This window comes from Colias croceus, chromosome 11 (assembly GCF_905220415.1).
Source record: "Colias croceus chromosome 11, ilColCroc2.1".
In the NCBI taxonomy this organism is placed as follows: domain Eukaryota; kingdom Metazoa; phylum Arthropoda; class Insecta; order Lepidoptera; family Pieridae; genus Colias; species Colias croceus.
This window is the reverse complement of record NC_059547.1, coordinates 7,382,463-7,404,774: the sequence shown is the minus strand read 5'-3', so window position 1 is coordinate 7,404,774 and position 22,312 is coordinate 7,382,463. Positions and strand designations below refer to the sequence as shown.

The window sequence follows — 22,312 nt, the reverse complement described above, 5'->3', positions numbered from 1 at the left end:
TTCAATTTAGAAACTTAACAAGTTCTAGATATTGAAAGATTAATTTATTCAACTAGGCTAAGCTTTGGTAGCGCTGTTTAATGAAAATCTCTATTTGGTTATTGTTATTCAATTAGTTAAAAAAATAATGAAATTATTTTCTCCGCTACATTCAAAATGACAAAAACCTAAACTATAGGAGCAGTTTAAAAATTATACTCTTGAAAATGTTCCTAAAGTAATAAATAACACAAAAGTTGTGACGATTAAATGAAATACCACAGAGTTTATTGACCTAAATCATACAAATATTACAAATCGGAATAGGTTATAAATATGAATATGCACTCACAGCAATATTATACGGGATCATCAGTGCATAATGTATGGCAATCAAAAAGCGCAACGCACACCATCCTTTTAAAAATAATCCATGAGGCGTAATCGTACCAGGCACAAATATGTAACGAATGTATCTAAAATATACAATATATATTGAAATACAATGTCGGGATTAGTTTCAATTACGTGTATAGAGATTGATCTCAAATCGATACTGAAAGATGGGAAATTGAACATGATTACCAAACATGAAACGTCGTAGACATCGCTTGTGTAATATTAAGTTTTTAATAAAAGATTTTTTTCCGCATGTGTAACTCTTATACTGTCATAATAAGCTTTTTGTTGGTCTGTCTATTTTTTATATACCTTCTTGTTGGCACACAAGTGAAGAAAAATATTAATCTATACTAATACTAGCTTACCGCCCGCGGCTTCGCCCGCTTTCTCTAAAACGATTTGAGATTTAAACTATCCTATCTCTCAATTTGGATCGAACTGCACATGGTGTGCGAATTTTATTATAATCGGTTATGTGGTTTAAGAGTCCATTGAGGACAAACATTGTGACACGAGATTTATATATATTAAGATTATAAAGCTGAAGAGCTTTTTTTTTCTTGAGTGAGTTTGTTTGTTTGTTTGAACGCGCTAATCACAGAAAAAACTGGTCCGATTTGAGAAATTCTTTCGGTGTTAGATAACCCATTTATCGAGGAGTTATCATCACGCTGAGACCTACAGCAGCGGAGCAATGGTGAAACCGCAGAGCACAGCTAGTGGTTAATATTATTTTAAAGTTTTATTATAACTGAAAACAACAACCTGTTAACAAAGCTGTAAAAAATATGGTCTTGTATGCTACCAATACTTTACTTTTATAAAATATAAATTGAACTTTATGAAACCGAATCTTAACTAGCGTTAACACAACTCACTTCATAATTCCCAAGTTTTCAAAGGCTTCTACGTACTGTAGCTTTTCTCTCCGACCACTCAATATAACGAAACTTTCCTTTATTTCTTGCTGAAATGTAACATGTATTACATTTTATTCCTTTACAATTCAGCACAAAGTGCACGACATGTATGCCAAGTTACGAGGTTTATAACAAAGATGGAATAAAAATAGAATAAAATCAAAATAAAATAGTGTGTGTATGAATTCCCACGTCCGCTAGTATGCATTATACATCTGTTTCACTGATAGACTTTCTTTACGGACAAGTAAGTGATCAGACTTCTGTGTCCTGTTAGACCGAGTTATTTTTCGGGTGATCGGGAATTGTACCCAGCTAACATAATATTATATAATTCTTTATATAAAATATACAAGGACAGTAATAGCAATAAATATGCGGTGCTTATGTAACTGATCGCTATTATATAGTTCAGTAAATCAAAGTAGTCACATGAACAAAATGAAAATATAGATGAAACTCGATTGCTTAGGCGGGATCACAGGTGACCAAGACGCTAAGCGTTGCCCCGGATTGGCAAAAAACAACGCAGCTTCGCCTTGTGATCAAATTTTTTCCTATTCTTAAAAAAAAAACATTTATAAACAGCTTTTGGATGATATGAAACTAAATATTAAAAATCCAATATTTTTAATCTAATAATAACATAACAAAAACGATATTCACCGCTATTCTATTAGTTTTAGCGTCTATTCTGCCGACTAGGAGCTTAGCGTCCTCAAACTGCGACGCCTGTCGGCGTATCTCGTCGTCTTCAAGAGTCTAGCGAATGGAAACATTAATAATTTTCCAAGCACTTACACTTACAATGAGTGGATTACGTGTATGCTGCATGACTATTGAATATTCTATGCTGGGATTATTGGATAGCACGTTTGCGCTTGGAAAATGGTAAAACGCTGGAAACTTCTATAGATAAGGGGAATAGTTATGCTAAAGATATGTGGGAAAGACATATTTTGAACAATAGTTGAGGTGTTTCCTTTCATTAATCTGTTTATTTGAACTTGTATTACATTGGCGTAGTAAAAAATGTAAATTTTATCTGATTTAAAAGTAGATATATCAGCAATTTTTTCCTCCAGTTCGGAGGATTAGTGTATTGGTCCTGATAATAGAATTGATTAGGGTTTCATACCCAAGCAGTCAGTCAAGCATATTATTTACTATTCAAACATCAAAACTGCATTCTACCTAAACAAACACACCTACAGGCTACAAAACCAGTCAAACTAAACCCAGTTTAATCTGCACATATCAGTGAACAGTTTCATTTCCGCGGCAGCATATTAAATGCATGAATCATACCGCGATAATAGCGTGAGTGATGTCGGGAAAGGTGCTCCAGCATTGTACCAGGGCAGTGTACTCCAAATGCAGTAATATGCAATTTGTCGTTGTCAGCACGGTGTATACCTGGAATTAGTTCGCGGTATTGCTGCTATGCTGTTATTAGAGTTGATTCATTGCGTCCTTCCTTGTGCGGTTTTTAGTGTTTATGCGAGTGTAAGCGAATGTTTGTAGTACTGAATGTAGGAAAGGAATAGGAGAATAATCGGTAAAGGAGTTCCAATGTTGCAATGAATGATCAACAAGATACTAACTACTTAAATTAAGGTATGGTTTCAATTTTAGTAATCTTATTTCACATTTTATGTGTTTAGACTCATTATAGTAAATATTATAAATTATTATTTTTAATGTGAATATCTCATACTTTAGGAAGTCCATATAACATTTCAGTGCTGCCGAAGAAGTCCCCCGGATGAACTGATGACACAACTTTTCCCATGTTATTGAGTTTGTTACAATAACCCTGTAAAATAAACAACAAATATTAAAATTAATGGTATTTTGCTATTTCAGTGTGGTTTTGAGTATCAACATAGCACTAAGTACCTTTAATTATTTGGTACCTATAGTTGATAAAATTTATAAATGATTTTTATGTAGGCACGTAAATTTTACTATTGTTCAGAATCCAAAGGAGAATGACCACGGGTGGTATCGGTAAAATTTGAGTTGTGCCACGTATTCGTGATATTGTTAATTCCTATTTGTATTTATAATGATCATATGTATCACTATTAAGTCTTAATTATACCGAATAAATAGAAATAATATTAAAAGTTTGTGTTTTGAAACATGTATGACCACGTATGGAATCGGTAAAATACTAATTGTGTCACGTGTTCGTGATATTGTTAATTCCTATTTGTATTTATAATGATCATATTTATCACTATTAAGTCGTAATTATACCAAATAAATAGAAATAAAAGTAAAAGTTTTTGTTTTGACACATATATCTATCACTCTTGCAAGCGTCCTGCGTCTTATGTCATAGTTTCTATTTGAAATGAATCTTGAATGAATGTGTTCGACGCAATGTTCGACGTAATTTTTTTTGAAATAGGTAATGTTTATACGATTTACTTTTCACATTTGTCTTGTAAATTAAAATATTACCTATATAATAAATGTAAAACTTAACGTTCATCGTTAGTTTAAACTCGATAAAGTATTTTTTTGAAGTGTTGAATAAAACTATTGTTTTATTTTTATTGTCGCGAACTGCGGCTTATTTATATAAAAACTTTAATCGTTTCTAAAAGTACTAACATCAAGCTTTAAATTGAGCTATATTTCATCTTGACACAATAAGTTTGATTGCGATACCAAGTGCCATAGTCACTTGGGCAATCTCCTTTAAGCCTTACTCTATAAATTAAAATAACTACCGTCCTTTCAGAATGTTTCATATTATTTTAAACAACAGACCACGCAAAAAATAAACGATCACAATAATTATTTTACTGCCCATAAAAATGTAATGCAACTTAGTTGAGATGTTTAAATATTTACCTTCTGTATTATGTACATATCCCTTCCAATATCACCAGCATGTTGTACTATTTCGTTATCGGGTAGTACAATTATTTTAGTATTTGCCACAACAGTTTGTAAAAAATCACGACTGCAATCCTAATATCAATATTGTTATTTTAATTTTTTTATTTAGTAATAATATTCTCACTTCTAACCAAATACGAAAAGTTACAACACAAATGCTAAATTTCGCTATATCGGCGCCATAGTGACAGTTTACTGTCGCGTTCCGTACGGTGAGTGAGGGGTCCGGAGGCCCACATTCCTTCCCATCCCCTACCCATCCTCTCCTTCCCTATCCTCATTCCCTCCCATCCTCGCCCCTTCTCTCTAAATCCTTCCAAATCCCTTTGAGGATAGCAACACATCCACTTCCCAGTGGAGTGGATGCTTATGGGCGGCGTGTATCGCTTAACACCAGGCGACGCGTCTGCTCGGTTGCTATCCTATAGCATAAAAAAAAAAAAAAAAAAAAAATTTTCTGAATATTATAAAAACATTAACGCAACGATTAAAAAAACTGTATTACCTAAGTTCGCGCCATAACAAAACTTTTTTTTTTTAATCCACAGGCTATGGCAACGTGCGTTAACTAATGCCACAGATAAGTAAAACATACTATATTATTCTAATAAACTGTTTTTTATACATACTCTAAGAGCTGAATATTTTAATAATTAACAAATTTAAAACTTTAATTTATAGCAACGTTAATTAATTTTACCTGAAACAAAGGACAACAAAGCAACGTATCCATCATTTCTATGGCTGAAATTTCTTGTTGAATATTGCTTGACATATCTTTAAATATTTCTTGACTAGTTACAGCGCTATTGTAGTACCTGTTTCATATAATTATGTTTTTTAAATATAAATAAAATAACATGCATTAGAAAATTTCGCTTATTTAATTATTGACTTAAAATTTTTATTAATTGCCAAAAAAGGTACATACCATTGCACACAGAAGAATTTTTTTACTCGTGACTTGATTTTTCCACTGACATGATTTACAGAGAGAAAATAAAATAATTCCCTCATAGAATCCTGTTGACAACAATATAATTTGCTAATAGTAACATTCTTACAATATAAAAAAAATATCTAGATATAATACAGCATGCACGTCCATTGATTTCTAAATCAGCCATCACAAAAAAATATTAATAATACACGTTGAAACTGTTAGAATTAAAATTAAAATTTAATAATAATTAATCTATAAAATAAGAATGCAAGCAATCCATATACGTAAAATCATTTTTTATATATTTTTAAAATTTGAATAAGTTCCATATTTAAAAACCTACTGCCCTATGTTTTTTTTTAACAACAGGAATATCATGATAATGTGTAAGTATTGTGTAAGTAAACAAAATAAACAATTTCTAAAACTGTAAATAATAATGTGAAAAATTTTAGTGGTGCATCGAAATACTTAAATATGAATAAATATTATATGTCGACCGATGCTATTTGTGTCGATGTATGAAGAATGGGATGTGGAAATACTACATGGCTGCCATTGCACAGGTATGGTTTGAAATATATGCCTCATTATTTCTATTCTTATTAGGGCCGATTTTTCAATGCTTGGATAAAACCAAGGATAAAACTTATCCGTCCAATAAAGTATTACACGATAATATTAAAATGTCACGTAAACTGTCAAATACGGGCAATTAGAATACGTTTTTAAAATGGTAGTTTTATATATTATTCGACGAATAAGGTTTATCCAAGCATTGAAAAATCGGCCCTTAATTAAATCATGTGTTTGCAACAAAGTAGGTAGTAATTATGTTAATTTATAAAAGTATGCCGCATTTTATATAATATAGGTATGTCTGTAAATTGTAATCAATTTGTTACTAATAATTTAAAAAGGGAAGATCATTTAACTGAGTTTCACGAATTAACATACATTTTTAAGAATATGATACCTATTATAAAAACTTGAAATAACATTATTATAATTTGAAAATAAGTCACAGCTACGTAACCCATATAATTTCCGTGTCGACATTCTTTGTAGGAAGCGGGAACATTTTACAAACCGTTCAGCACATACCTTAAATTTCAATTTCCTCTGGGTCCCCAGTAAGAAGACACTACACACGTTTGCCACGTAGAAACAACTTAAGTACACCCCTAACACCAACAGTAGAACAACCTGCAAATGAACTCATTACTGGATGACAAGCTAGAAATGTGATATTTAGTTTATTTTAATTGGAGTTTAAAGTATCACTATCACTTGTTAGTATTGCATGTACAGTATGTCTGTAAAATGCATGAAAGTGGGACTGATAAGTTTCCATTTAGCCATTTATGTTTTATAATAAAATATCTATGGATACATAAAAAATAACAGTGTCCGTTGTTAAAGTATCGTCATTTAGCATTAAAGATCTATTTTTAAAATTATATCATTTATTAGTGGAGTAAATCAAGTACATTAGAGCATTTAATCAAAAGTTCGGTTTAGATGCACATTTGTTTATTTAACTTATGTTAAAAAAAATACATGATCAAACATATACCAACAACACATCTCCGATTCCGGGGGCAATATCTGACATTCCATTTCCAGTGAAAACTGAAGTACCAAACGATAGTGACGTCACCATTGGCTTTTCATGTTTTGCATTGATAGTGACAAAAACTTTTGTCTCCCAATATATTAATTGGGATAACCAAGACTTCTGTAAGTTATGGTAAACGTATATATTATAATGAAAGTTCGTAAAAATAAACAAAACATTAGAATTTTTTTCTATAATCATAATTCTTATAAAAATAAATACAAAATATAATTGAGAACATCCTTCTTTTTAAGTCTGTTGACTTATATAATATAGGAATACTAGCGGTCCGCCCCGGCTTCGCCCGTGGTACATATTAACGTTTTCTCTACATAAGAACCATCCTCGTACTTCAAGGAATATAATAAAAAAAGAATTATCGAAATCGGTTCAGCCGTTCTCGAGTTATGGAATTACAACGAAAAGTGGCATTGATTTTTATATATTAGATTCTCTCTTCAAAACTATATCTTCGAATTAGAAAAATACGTTTATTTAATTACCTCATTACATAATTTCCTCGGGCAAGCTGTCAAATACAACAAACATCCAGACCAGTAGCAAAATATAATAAACAATAAAAAGTACTTCATCAAGCAAAGGAACTGAAATGAACATTTCAACGATGAACTCTTATTGTTCGATATTCAGATAATTGAGAATTTTAACGAGTCTTAATCTTTTCAAGTGATTTATCTGCATAATTTGAACTAAGCCTTTTTTAATAACTCAGCCCCCGGAATCACAGACATAATAGAAAATCTATAGTGTCGTGGACCGATCGGGCCGCTGGGGGCTCAATAGGTTAAGCCTAAAGCTGCTTTTTTTCAAACTAAGTTGGCTTTTTTTTCAGTTGGCACAGTGGATGAATTTCATATGATATGATTCATCAATCAGTACCTAACAATATTCTACCTAGACTATGTTAATAAACCACATGGCTATAATACAGTACTTGTGAGACACGATCATCCAAAAAATCTACTAGGCTAATATCCCAACTGTTTTTATACCTTAGCATTGCTATTAAACTTCTTCCCCCATTTGGTCATATAGTCCCACACGTGCCAAACTTGCAAAACAGGGAATATAACAGCTAATTGACTCATTATCGTCTCTCCGCCCGGGTCGAGGGTGTCCGTAAAAATATATATCGGAAATACTGATAATACGTCAAGATAAAACCCGACACTGGCCATTTTTTCTTCAGCTATCTCTTTCACGGTTTCCTTTCTCACGTTCTGCAAGTAAATTAAGTCCATTTTATATTTTATCTACTGTATAAACTTGGAAAATGAATATTAAAACCTTAATCGTAAAATATACCGGTATGATGAAAAATTTAAACTTTCATGAACGTATTTGTTTCGTGGAAGCATTCTGGATTCGTTGCGTACAACGTTTCAGCTCACGAAATAGAGTGCATTTGAAATATCATATTTAGTAGGTACAAAGCTAGATTAATATTTTTTGTACAAAAACTGTTTTTTTGAAGCTCTTAGTTTTAATGATGAAATGTGCGTTCAGTTACACAATAAAATTTTAAGAAGCCTTTTTTGTAAATTGCATATGTAGGCTACAATGCCACAAAAATTTGGTCAGTAAGTAATAGAAAGATTAAAAATATATCCATCTTATCTTATTGCCACAATTTATTTATTCAGAATTTTTCGCATAACATCTCTCTGTACCTACATCATATTTTCATACATACTTTCTCAACAATAGCGGTCGTCAGTTGCACATAGATGTTGAGCAACAATCCGGCAATCACGATTGTGCTCAACACCCTCTCCCAGTCGTGTTGCACCGAGTCCAAGGCGAAGTGAGGCGACATAAAGCACACGTACAGTACCATGACGAAATGCGCCACGTCGAACATGTGCGTCTGAATGTGTTAAATTGTACATGAGTATTAGGTATGAGACTTGTTGTATATATTTGTAAAATCAACAAAGCTTAGGGATAAAACTGACCCATATAATAAGGATTTCTAGTCCTCTAATAATAATCCTCGTATTAAAGATACCGATCGCGATATTATTACCAATACCTATAGCTTATATTCCTAACAATAATACCTACTTGTTTTCAAAATTTAAAGAGGGCGAAAATAAAAACAAGACTCATTACTTCGATAATAGCTTCGATAGTAATTGTCGTTTACGCATTGTTAAATCAACCCTTATACATATATCTAAGATAGATCTTTACAGAAATACAAATAAGTAAAATATATAACGTGCTCACAAAATCGGTATTAGGTTCCAATATCCAGGGGAAACTCGCTCTGAGACAAAGTCGGGGTGAATCAACAGTAGTCACATTACACGTAACCTTATAGAGCTCTAAATAATCAGTTGTAAACTTCCTGCGCTTTATGTTGTTTTCATCTGGAATAAAAAGTTACAGGGAAGTAAGTAACTAGTGCAGTGTTGTTTAGAAAAAAAATATGTGTTTGTCTAAAAAACAGGAGAATGTACTTAAGCCTTAAGTCGAACCTGAAAAAAAAACTCATTACATTTATATAATTGAAACTGTATGTACGACAAAACCGAATACGTTTTAATTATCCTTAAAGTTTTCATAGAGTACAGGAGCAAATCGGCTTTATTATTTAATAAAACGCAGCACAAGAGATAAATGTAACTATAAATTACACTGAAACATTCATGAACTTCAACAATACCTCTATAATACATATGGGAATCGTCAATAAATGTAGGATCCTCCTCTTCGACACCAGATAAATGGTCTTTGAGCACTTTCATTGGCCGATAGCGGGTGCGAATCATACGTGAATCGATTTGGTCGTATTTGGCGATCGCTTCCTATCAAACATATTTTTACTTTTGCATGTAAATTTGAAAAATAAATGAAGAATATCATACCTAAATATTTAATATTTTCAACAAATCCTCAATATAAATATTTTTTTTTGTAGCATCGCTTATTATATCATAGCTTGTAATATCAAGCTAGCAAGTGCGAAGTAATCTTGTCAATTCTTATTATAAAATAACTTAATCGTCATGTGAAAATAATAATAATAAATTCTGTAAATGTGTACTTAATTACAAACAGCAACCTACCTACTGCAAGTTGTGCAATATTAAAAAAGCCAAATTAATTAATTTACCAGCGTCTCTCTTGATTTATGCAATCGTTCATCAACCTTTTCGCGAATTTTCTGTAGCATCGCTGGGTTTTCTGTCATTGCTCGTAGGAAATCAGTTCTACGTAGTACCTTTTAAAATGATGTAAGTATTTAAAATGCGTAAAAAAAAGGCAATATGCTATGTAGTTTAAATAAAACATTTCTTAATTCTTTGGCGGCATTAAATACAGTTTACTGGGCCTGCATAATCTGCGCTTAGATTAAAATCTTCAATTTTCAAATTTCATTCAATGATATAGCTCCAATTTTTAATTATCCCCATTTCATAAATTATATCTCTAATAAAAAATTTCCGCGGTAACCGAAGATAGATTCAAATACTATCCTTTGATGAGTTCGCTGTCCGAGCTTCGAATGATGGATGCATTGTAACAAGCGTCCATTGAATTCACTGAATGCTAACCTGTAGTTCAACGTACGTTGCAGCTTTCACTGAAACCTTTGACGGTATTGAATAGAATAGGCTTATCTCGCCCAATACCTGGAATAGTTTGGAGTTTTTGAATCGAATGGTTAATCCTTTCTGCGGTTATGTCTGTTTGGATATTGGAGATTTTGTTAATTAGATTTAAGATCAAGTTCACGGAGAGGGACTTGAATTGACTTATTATTCAAGTGGAATTGTAGGGGGAGGATTAAAAAAGGCATGTTTCTTAGGTAAACAAGCATAACAACAAGAAATTCCAAAAATTGATCCGCTAAAGGTTAAAGACTTGTAAAAAAATGTCTATACGACACGTGGTCACGCTAGTCGCAAGGGATTTATCAACAACTTAACTTTTCAGAAAATCTTTTGGAACTTTTTTTTTTATTTTTGTCCGACTTTAAAGTTTACAAATATATCCTTACAGTTCCCTCTTTAAAAGCGATCATTGGGCTTTCATCATCCTCATCAGAAAGCATTTCTATAACGCCTCGCTTCACGCAAATCATTCCGGCCTTCACCACCCCTTGGTTCCAAATGTGTTGACCACTTAAGTACAATTCGTGCCTCATTAGCAAAGAAATGTGCCGCATAAATGCTTCATCTAGTCACAGTAACCATAGTAGTTAATGAAATCGTTTATCTGCTTGTGAATTTGTAAATGGTGAATAAAATGTAACAAGGAATAAAGAAAAGACAAAGTAACTTTAAAGTCTTCACAATTTACAAAGTAAGGTTATATTCAATGTATTGAAATCCGTAAGCAATAATGTTTTATAAAGTCGACTCCATTGGAATGAAAAGATCGATCGATTAGCAAAAGAAAAATCTATAATTTACTCACGTAGTTAGAAATTCTTTTCTATTTCAATAATTGGAATTAATCTACATTGTAAGTCGTAACTGAATATTAAAATACCTATGTAGGTATAAAACAACATTACCAATGTCTCTCAATAACAAAGAATCGTGGAAATGACCAACATTGATATCGAAAATTAGTTCCATTTGGAATGGAAAAGGTAATTTTTGTAAATGTGCTGACGTCAGAACTCCTTCCTTCATTTGCCAAAGCTGTTCTTTATACTGCTTTGCCTGCTCTATCAAGCTTTCAGGAGCTCCACGGAATTTTAGGTATCGGATCATATGATGATACTGTTAAAGAATAATTTTTAATAATAAAAATGCATTCGTAAAGACATAAGTTAAGTTTCATTTTCTCTCTTTTCTTGTATTTTTTATACAAATGAAGAAGTTACAAATTTCAACTAAAAGCACACATAAAGATAATTAAAACCTAATATTAAATAACAAATAAATGTTTTATTTCGTTACCATGAATGTCTCTAACGTCCATAAAATGTTCATTTCAAAATTGATTTCAGAATATTATCATTAGCTAAAGGTTAAAAAATAATAATTTTAATATAATGGCAATAAATTCCAGTCCATTTTCGTATAAACCGCATGTATTTCGACTCCTTATTCATTCAATGGACGACATTTTATTTCTACAGATTTCTAACAAGCAAGAGGCTATAATAAAACGTGAATCCATTCAGGAATTCTCAGTAAAAAGGACGAATCTCATACCTGATCCACAAAGACGGACCATCGCCGTTTTTCGAGAACAAATTCCCAAGCCAAACTTCCAATAAAACGGTATCGTATGAACACATATCCGAAAAGCATTAAGAATGATGTCAGCCATTTTTCTGAGCCATGCTGAAATATACATGTTCGAATGTATTTCTCAACGTCTTTTGGTATGATTTTTCTATACTCTGAAACTTACTAGTGGAAAAGCGTCGCCAAAAATACAGTTGAATAGTCGGCACGCGCAGTAATACCAGCAATTGAGATAACTGACAAAAATAAGGTAATCAGTGCTTATTTATGAAAATTCACCTAACAGGAAATAGGTAGTGTAGAATTCATCACATAAAAAAATTTCTTACATTACATGTGATAGAATAAACCTACGTATAAACGCAATCACATGTTTTACATCCAACATTTATAATATAATTTAAACTAGCAGATATAATGTCAAATGAAAACATGATTAGGAGTATGAATAGGATCCTAATTGACGCAGAGTACGACGGAATCTGGAAACTTCATTGGGTACCTTGTATTTGATTGAAGGGCTTGTACTGTGTAGTCTGTAGGAAACTAACACACTTTGATAATTAACAATACACAAAATCGAAAATTAATTCAGTTAGATCTTTCTTTCCGTGTCACTAACGCTAATGATATTGTAATGTAAAGATGTAAATATTTTAATCGTATAATGTCTTTTTTTTTATTTTTTGAAAAGCTCTACCATAATTTGAATTTAATAATTCATCCTTCGCTTTAATATTACTTTGTTGACGTGACCATAATGCAGTTTGTAGATTTACCTTAAGTTTTTTATGTAATTCTACTTAAGCTATACGTAGATATATGCTAGCTACACATATTATGTGTTTATTTATGTACAATTAATAATAATCATATACTTATGAAAATGCATCTTCTGTATATTAACTCGGGATGTATAACCCAGGTGTTCCCACTTCAATGCTGCTAAAGATGGTCGATGAAGGTAGTACCAAAGACAGGTACCACCGTGCAAAACTAATATCACTACAAGGATATGCTCGAGTAGATATAGCTTTTTGCGACAGCTGCCCATCTGAATATACGTAAATTATTAAAAGTAAGTGGATTAAAGTTATGCTTTTAATGATAGGATTACAGTTTTATATGCTTTTATCGTAACTTAAAATATGTTCTACGTGCAACACGCTTGAAACAATAAACGCATATTAAACATAAATGGCTTTATCTCTATTTATAATAATTATTGCATATCTAAATCCTAATCGTGATTTTCTAAATGTTTCATCAAAAATATATATAAATTCACATAGTTTTGTACAAAAATTATAGTGACTTTTGCAACTTACGGCATCATTTAAACTCTACAAAATCAAATTTCATAGATTTTTTCAAAAAACTAGTGCATATTACGACTTACAGCGTCATTTAAACTCTGGAAAAACACGAAGAGTCTATATATACGGCATATTTCCAGCCACCGGCCAAATAACACCACGGCCTTATATTCTTTTTTATATTTGACTGAAAAATAACGCAGGAGTTAGAGCCGAGCTTTTGGCCGTGTTTCAAAACTTCAAATCTACGACTATTTTTTATACTTATCTCTCTTTCAATTTGTAGGAAGTATTTAGCGACATATGACTATATCTCAAAACGAAAATAAATGCCTTGTAGGATGGGAAATGAAAATAGAAAATTCTTAATATATATAAATCTCGTGTCACAATGTTTGTCCTCAATGGACACCTAAACCACTTAACCGATTATAATAAAATTCGCACACCATGTGCAGTTTGATCCAACTTGAGAGATAGGATAGGTTTTATCCCGGAAATCCCACGGGAAAGGGAACTATGCGGGGTTTTCTCTGAAAACGCGGGCGAAGCCGCGGGCGGAAAGCTAGTAATATTATAAGAATAAATCTCGTGTCACAATGTTTGTCCTCAATGGACTCCTAAACCACTTAACCGATTATAATTAATATTATAAGAATAAATCTCGTGTCACAATGTTTGTCCTCAATGGACTCCTAAACCACTTAACCGATTATAATAAAATTCGCACACCATGTGCAGTTCGATCCAACTTGAGAGATAGGATAGTTTAAATCTTAAATCGTTTTAGAGAAAGCGGGCGAAGCCGCGGGCGATAAGCTAATAATATTATAAGAATGAGAAACAGATTCTATTTGTTGTTTAAAAAAGGTTAAAAATATACTTATTAATAAAATACAGTATGTATGACAATGTATATTATGTAGATTACGCAAAAATAAATAATTAGCTACACAAATTCCTACATTTCCAAGAAAGTTTATGATTAGTTTGCTTAACGGGACTTTTTAATCAGTTTAAAATGGGTATCATAACTAACTCACTGATTGTGCATGAATGAAGTCTTAACTCTTAAAATATTCTATTTTGATGGAAAAGCCATTTTATTTTTAGGTGTACGTTTTATGACATTACTTACATATTATAGTCAGTGGCATAAGAGTTATCAGATCGTAGGTTAACAACACAAAATTGACTCGATAAACTCGTATATGAAGTCGCAAGATAGGCCAAAAAGAATGCAGGCATTGAAGAAAAACATCAATCAAGAATATCGTTTCACCAGCCATTACGAAAAAGTCCAAGAACTCCCAAGAATCGTCCAAATAATAGGCCACAAGGAAATGAATAATGTATTTGTAGATAATAACAAATAAAACTAAAGCCTGTAAACAAAAGAATTAAAATGTTTGTCAGAATTTTTGGTTAGCACTAAATTGGTGGGAATTCTCTTGACTCTGAGCCAAAAGAATATTAATCGCTTCTTATCTTTTGTTCTAAAACTGCACAAAGCTACATTTTTAATTATGTAGAGCAATCAAAGCGAGTAAATAGTACCTAGTGCAAATAAATCGCAATATAACCACTATTCATTATTTAGTTTCGCAGAAACATCAACGTAAAAATCAACATTTTTTATCAGTAACACATTTCGTAAATTTTTCTATTACCCATTGTACAAGTACTATAAAATACAATGTATTATTTTGTTACTTCAGCGCAAAAAGAATAAAGTAAAACTTTGTAAAACGCTAAAGAAAGCAAGCAAATTATCTTGGAAGAAATGAAGCATACTTCACTACCCTCACAAGAATCTCAATTACCTATTTAATATTAATAATAGCTGCGGGAACATATTAAAGCGTATATCGCTAAACTCTTGCTATATTTTTCGAGAAACATGTTTATTAATCGATGTGTATATTCTTAGCTCACCTGCCAACGTAAATTCCAAGACAGCATCATAATAGACCTCGTGATTGGTGCTAACCGACCCTCCCAAAAACACTTTCCTCTCCATATTTTAATATTATATTTCGCCAAGTGAACTCTACTCGCGCGGGTAGTAGTTGTTGCGATTGTTCTTTAATGAAATAAGAAATTAATACTATAAGCAAAAATAATTCATCAATTTTCTTCTTTTATTTATTTCATGACTTTTGACTGTGCTTTTGACTAACATTTCACTGTAGTTGCGTAACAATTTGGTGAGATGCTATATGCGTAACATACTGGTAAAATCTTAATATATATAAATCTCGTGTCACAATGTTTGTCCTCAATGGACTCCTAAACCACTTAACCGATTATAATAAAATTCGCACACCATGTGCAGTTCGATCCAACTTGAGAGATAGGATAGTTTAAATCTCAAATCGTTTTAGAGAAAGCGGGCGAAGCCGCGGGCGGTAAGCTAGTAATGATATAATGTAGGTACCAATTTTAAAAGTTGAATATAAACCTTACCCCGTCCCAATAGTACCCAAAGATGGTTCGCTGACGCTTCTCAACATAATTGGTTTTTTAATATTTATTTTATATTAGACTTGTACTCATATTATACTCGTATTACAAAGCCATCTAGATATCCTCTCAGAAAAATGTTAACAAAGAGATTGAATATACTTCAATATGTAGATTCAAACCGGAGATTCCTGAATGCTTTATTTATTATACATAAATTAGATTTGACAAAATGGAGTAGTTTGAAAATTTCTAGATTAGTATTTCAAAATGGTAACATGAGTTTTATTAAAATCTAAATAGACTTGAAGTGTACTTAAAAAAATTAAATGCAATAATCAACTGTTATTTGTATTGATAGAAACATTAGCAAACATCCTAGGAGCATTTAAATAAAAAGGACTCGAAATAATGTTATAGTTTTGTAAAGGTAAAAACAATTTTAATCAATTCCATCGTAGCTATTTGAAGTAATTGAATGAATGAAAAATTTTAGATGGTTGTTAAAATTTTACTGTCCGCTATTCGGGATGCGACAGTCATAAAACATGCTGAACATTTTGCAGAGACGGCCATTTAACTGAAAAACGATGATGCCGTTTATACGACTTTTAATAACGTGTAAAACCTGTTTAAGTATGTTCTGTTTAATGTTGAAATATTATACATTTAATCACAAAGATCCATTAAAAGCTCGAGAATAAGATGATTGGAATAATATAACAAAGTCTGTTTCTATATCAGTTGACTGAAAACTTAGACTGAAACGTTAAAGGCTTAGGCTTTTCCTGTTGCGAATTTTATTATTTTTTTAAGTGAAACTTCTTTAGGCGCATTGAGAGAAAAATTTCATGGTCGCGTCATGGCAATACCGTCACCTCATGGAGTAAGGCGCGATTTCGTATCTTTGAATCTTGCCAAAGAAGTTTCACTTCTGACACGTCTGCTCGACACCCACGCCCTTTTTTATGAGTCAGTATTATTTTCTAAAACTTGTAAATTTTCCTACAATTGGTAAATTCTATAAAATATAATATTATTTAAAATGGAATTTCTTCGCCGATCAGCAGTTCCGGTAACCCAATAGTTTAACTCAGTCTGGAATAGAGTTACTGACGACGCGAATCGTGTCGAATAAGAGCAAAAACTTTAAAGGAGAGAAATGGTTGAGCGGTGATTTTGCGAAATCTCTAAACCTGAATAGAACCATTAAAGCGCCGGCCACTTATGTCTATCGGAGGATTAATAAATCTTTCGGTTTTGCAATGTTTTACGTGCTTTTAAATTGAGTAGGTATATTTTCTCATTTCGCCTTGATATCTTGAAATACTATGTTTAAGATATTTAACCTGAAATGAAAAATAATTTATTGTAGGTATTGTATTTTTGTATTGTAGTATGTTAGTTTGTATTGTAGGACAAATCTATGTGGTTTTTTAGCATATCAAAATATCTTTATTATTGTACACAGTACATGTAGGTAGAAGACCTAAATCTTTTTCACGTTAAACTTTTACGCAGTATTTTAAAGCAAAAATAAACCGTAAAATTACTTAAGGTACCTACCTAATATTTGCAGTAAAATTAAAGCATGTTGTTACATCTTTACTTTTTATGAAATTTTCAATTCAATTCATTTTCAGTCGACTTGTAACATTTGTATGAAGATATTAATATAAAATAAAAACGAATTTATCTTGAAAAATAAATGCTGAAAGACGATGCCACTCAGCAATAAAGAAATAAAATTAAAATGTTTCCACCTTATAACAATATTTTAAACTTTCATACGTTTTCCGAGAATTAATTTATGCGTATTGCTAGTAGCAACGTAAAGAATAATTCATATCGAGGGAGGCGTGGGTGGCGGCCATTTTGAATGGTTATTTTTGTAAAAGCCCGCGAATCCTGCACTCATGTAATTAAGAGATTAAAAGATCAAAATACGTGAAGAGAGCTTGGAGAAAGGTTTTATGAAAATACTTTCCATTACCGTCTTTTAACATAATAGACACATTTCAAATAAAATTCTGGAAACGTCCATTTACACAGATTTTATGTATTATATTCTCGTTACTTGTATTTAGTCGACTTACAATTATTATGCATTAGTTAATAATTGGATTTTTATTCGAATTTTCATGTGATGCCTTCATTAAAATGTATTATTTCCGATAAAATCCACGTAAAAATATAAGGTACAGTTTTTTACATATTAATGCATATTCAAGGATTCCCCGATTATAAATTATTAATTCTATTGTACGAATAATCTGTCCCAATACATTTTTGTTAAAAAATCTGTAACTTATCTACCTTTTATATCCAAACTTTTGATTTTTAACATTTCACAGTCTTTACATTCAACTATACATTCTTAAATAGAGATAATTTCAGAAAAATTGTTTCACGCTACGCAAATGAAACAAAAGCGTACATGCATTTAAAACAGTTGAGCAGAAGATAAAAAATATAAACGCGTAATATGCGTGAAGTAATTCGTTAAAACTTTATATTCGCAAATGAAAGCGTTGAAAATAAAAGAGAAAAATCGGGAAAGAAAAATTTTACAATACAGTACGTAGTGCTGGTTTCAAAGGCTCATATTGTACAAAAGTTATAAAGTAAGCGAATGATACACACGTCAGGTAGGAGTATGCTTCATAGTGGAACTTGAATGATATTCTCACTATTAAATTATATTTTTTTTTATATGACAAGTCAAATGTTAACTATTAAATAATATTTTGAAATGAATCGTAGATTCGTGTATCGTATTGTTATAGATACCGTCAGTAAATTAATATCCTAATGTATAATCTATTTCTTTTATTGCTTTAAAGAATCTTTAACAGTTACATTGCTAGTCATATAATAGAAATTAGGTACTACAAATATGTTTTCCCGTTGTAGTTACCTACTTCATTAAAACATTACAGACTTCGAAGAAAAATCTCTTCATCTCTATCTAAAGAGTCTGTATTCAATTACAAGAACAAGAGATAATCTGTTATCAGACTTAGCGACATTCTTTTCATAGAATCATTATAACGTCTCATCACAGGAACACTGTGTCCCTCACGAATAGCGAACAAAAAACGCAAAACGTCAGCATTTTCTGTAAAAATGTATCGTCCTAAGAGGAAAGGTGGCAGCTTTGTACTTCGCTTCTAATTAGCGTTTGACGTCACCAGTGTGAAGGTTCGTTTGAAACTTCTTTATAAGGGAACTATTAGAAACAGGAGTGTCAGCATGCTCTTCTGTCGTTGGCAGCTCTTTAGTCGACAAAGGAATTTCACAATCTATGTCAAGCCGCATCGCACTGTGCTTATTGAAACTATATAATATTATGATCATGTAATGTTGCGGGATGTAATGTGAGGCGGTTTATTTAAAAAAATTGTCAGACAAGATTTGTATCCCAAAAAAATCATCATAATAATTTATTTATTTTAATTATTTTTTTATTGTTTTACTCTACCTTAACTAGTGCCGTTTTAAAACAAGTAACTTTTTTAAGTAGAGTATTAACTAGAGATGCAACGAATAGTTGTTTGGCCGGATACCGGATACCGGATGTTCGGCCTGACCACCAGCCGAATGTTCGGTATCCGGCCGCCGAATATTCGGCCGACGGCATTTTGAGTTTCGTTGGTGCGTGTCGCGCACCGGCACGCCGCATGTGCAGTGCAGGTTTTGACTTGTTTCGTAGTGAACGTTCGCGCGGTCACAGTTCTTGGTAGAGACACTTTTATCGTGTCAGTGAAAAAAAATTTCGTTAAAAATAATAAAAAGCTTCAATTACAACTGTCTTTATTTCGATTCTATTTATAAAATCTACCAATTTTACTATCCGGTATCCGGCCTGATAGTACATTACCATCCGGTATCCGGCCGGATAGTAAAAAAGGGCCGGATAAGCCGGATACCGGATAGGAACCGAATATTCGGTGCATCTCTAGTATTAACACGCTTTAATTAAACGTTGTTTTTCCTTAGTATTCGAAATAAAAACGTACATTAAATATATACCTACACTCTGTTCAATTGACATTTTCTATTATTTTATGCCTATTTATGTCGCTATTTTGCGACGTAAGCCATATATGGGTGGAATATAACCAAGTCAAAATAACGGTCAAAAATAGCCAACGTACATATCAGACAGTTTCAGTGCGAGCGAGTGCAGTAAATTTTAATGCGGATCTGCATAATCTCCGCCAACCTCTACTCATAAATTAATACGCATAGATTCGGATTTACTTTGCTACTTTATAAAATGTTCTCTCAAATCCCTCCATATTTTATATATTTAAGCAGGATGAGCTTATAAAGTTCATATTTTTAATTTATGAAATATTTTGTTGGTTATATTTTCGACAGTTTTAATAATTGATGTAACCCTGTTATCGTTATCGTGTTCATCTGTTATCTTAAAAATATGGAAATAATGGATTGTTTTGCAGAATAATAATATTCATAGATGAAGAAAGACAACCAAATGCGAGACCAGACATCTATTTTATTAACCGACTTCAAAAAAAGGAGGAGGTTATCAATTCGGCTGGTATGTTTTTTTTTATGTATGTACACCGATTACTCCGAGGTTTCTGAACCGATTTACGTGATTCTTTTTTTGTTCGATGCGGTATGGTGTCAAATTGGTCCCATAAAAATTTTATTCGGATAGGCCCAGTAGTTTTTATTTTATAGGCATTTTTGCAAGTGCAAGTTTGAAGTCGGTTGTTTTTAACGCAGTTATTATACTGTTGTATGTGTACCAAATAGGGTGCCATCAGACAGACTGCATCGCAGCAACTGCGCGCGGTCGATATATATAACTGCAAGCAGTTGTGTGTTCGACTTCATGCTGTCATGATATCAACTGCACGCAGTCGGCTGCAGTCGAGTGAAGTCAATATCAACTGCATACAGTCGCGCGTTCAACTTCGCGCGGTCGGCTGAAGTCGGGTAGCGTCGCCGCATGCTGTCCACCGCTACTGCATACAGTTAGTGTGCAGTCAGTCAAAGAACCGAACGCAAAATAATAGCAAAATAATATTCCGTATGGCAAAATAATAGCAAAGGATCAATCCACATTCGTGGTGTATTTTGCAGTTTTTTAATTCGGTTATATCGCCGGCGGCGGCGGCGCCGTAATAATATTAAGAGGCCTACACCACCGAAACTAGCGCCACCGAACATTTTATTTTTTTACTCCTTAACCAGATCAAATTTAAAAAATCTAGCTCGGTACTTTGCTAGTATATTACTTGTAGTATTTTTGGTATTACTTTTCACTATTCTAACTGTTCATTATTCTAGAGAACTTTTGATTACCGCCAAATGTGGCCACTTTTGGCGGTAATCAAAAGTTCTCCTTATTTACCGAATGCAAAATAGTGAAAAGTAATACCAAAAATACTACAAGTAATATACTAGCCAAGTACCGAGCTAGATCTTTTAAATTTGATCTGGTTTAGGAGTAAAAAAATAAAATGTTGGGGGGGCGCTAGTTTCGGTGGTGTAGTCGCCTTAAGAGACGTAACGTGTGTGCTTCCATTTCGACGTCAAACCTAATGCCGGCACTACACATAGGCCAACGCGTTGGCAAGCGCGTTGGCACATGCACTTGTCCAATGTGTAGAACGGGCGTTCGCGCGCTGGTGGTAGGTATTTGAACGTTGGCCAGCGCGCTTGCGAGCTTGCCGCGCGGTGTCGGAAACATCAAAGGACACTTGTCGCAAGCTTGGCGCACCATCCACACATTGGCCGCGCGATCAGTTTGACTGTAGCAGCGATCAGGAGTGCACGTTTTTTTCTTGCGGCGAATTAACACCTAACTTGACAAAATGGCGAACAATATGAGTAACGAGGAAACATTTAAATTTATTGAGCTCTATCAGAGTTAAAACTGCCTGTGGAACCCAAAAAATAAGTACTATAAAAATAAAAATGTTGTATGTATTAAAAGTGCCAAATAAATAAGGTTCTTGGACATGCCGTTTTCCTCACAATGTTTTACTTCACAAAGAGCATCCTACTTTAATATTATAAATGTGAAAGTGTGTTTATTTCTTTGTTTGTTACATCCATTTTGAATCCGTCCGCACATTGGCTCGAACCAAACCATACTGAACGACCTTCCAATGTGTGGATTACTCACAAGCGCGTTTGCAAGCGCACCGCCAGCGCGCTGGCGAATGCGCTGGCCTATGTGTAGAGGCGACATTACACTAACTCTTGGCCTACATGCTTGGTTTCGACTGCGTGAAGTCGGACCCGACTGCAGACAACTGCGTGCAGTTGAGTATAGCAACTGCGTGCGGTTACTAATGCGACTTCGTGCGGTTGTTGTGTTGCAGTCTGTCTGATGGCAGCCTATGAAGAGCTAATCCAAGTGGGTTATCAAATAAAATGTTATTCTTTAGTCTATACATGTGTAAAACATATTACTTCATAGGTATTTGTTATTTTGTATAACCTAACACATAAGCTGGTATATAACCAACTTTTAAAGACACCCA

At 32.9% G+C, this 22,312-nt stretch overlaps 1 protein-coding gene across 1 annotated transcript in view; it reads right to left on the bottom strand.

The window, feature by feature from the left end:
- LOC123695820 overlaps positions 1-13,445 on the bottom strand; it is a 29,061-nt gene extending 15,616 nt beyond the window's left edge. The window contains exons 1-18 of the mRNA XM_045641754.1: positions 13,406-13,445; positions 12,885-13,060; positions 12,173-12,242; positions 11,971-12,102; positions 9,465-9,606; positions 9,026-9,168; positions 7,789-8,016; positions 7,279-7,380; positions 6,734-6,895; positions 6,262-6,363; positions 5,146-5,237; positions 4,915-5,032; positions 4,167-4,286; positions 3,019-3,117; positions 2,610-2,717; positions 1,968-2,063; positions 1,260-1,348; positions 332-455 (exon numbers count right to left, since the gene is read on the bottom strand). Of these exons, the coding sequence (XP_045497710.1) occupies positions 332-455; positions 1,260-1,348; positions 1,968-2,063; positions 2,610-2,717; positions 3,019-3,117; positions 4,167-4,286; positions 4,915-5,032; positions 5,146-5,237; positions 6,262-6,363; positions 6,734-6,895; positions 7,279-7,380; positions 7,789-8,016; positions 9,026-9,168; positions 9,465-9,606; positions 11,971-12,102; positions 12,173-12,242; positions 12,885-13,060 (2,103 nt within the window). The 5' untranslated portion in view covers positions 13,406-13,445. The remainder of the gene's footprint in view (positions 1-331; positions 456-1,259; positions 1,349-1,967; positions 2,064-2,609; positions 2,718-3,018; positions 3,118-4,166; positions 4,287-4,914; positions 5,033-5,145; positions 5,238-6,261; positions 6,364-6,733; positions 6,896-7,278; positions 7,381-7,788; positions 8,017-9,025; positions 9,169-9,464; positions 9,607-11,970; positions 12,103-12,172; positions 12,243-12,884; positions 13,061-13,405) is intronic.
- Between the last annotated feature and the right edge of the window lie 8,867 nt (positions 13,446-22,312).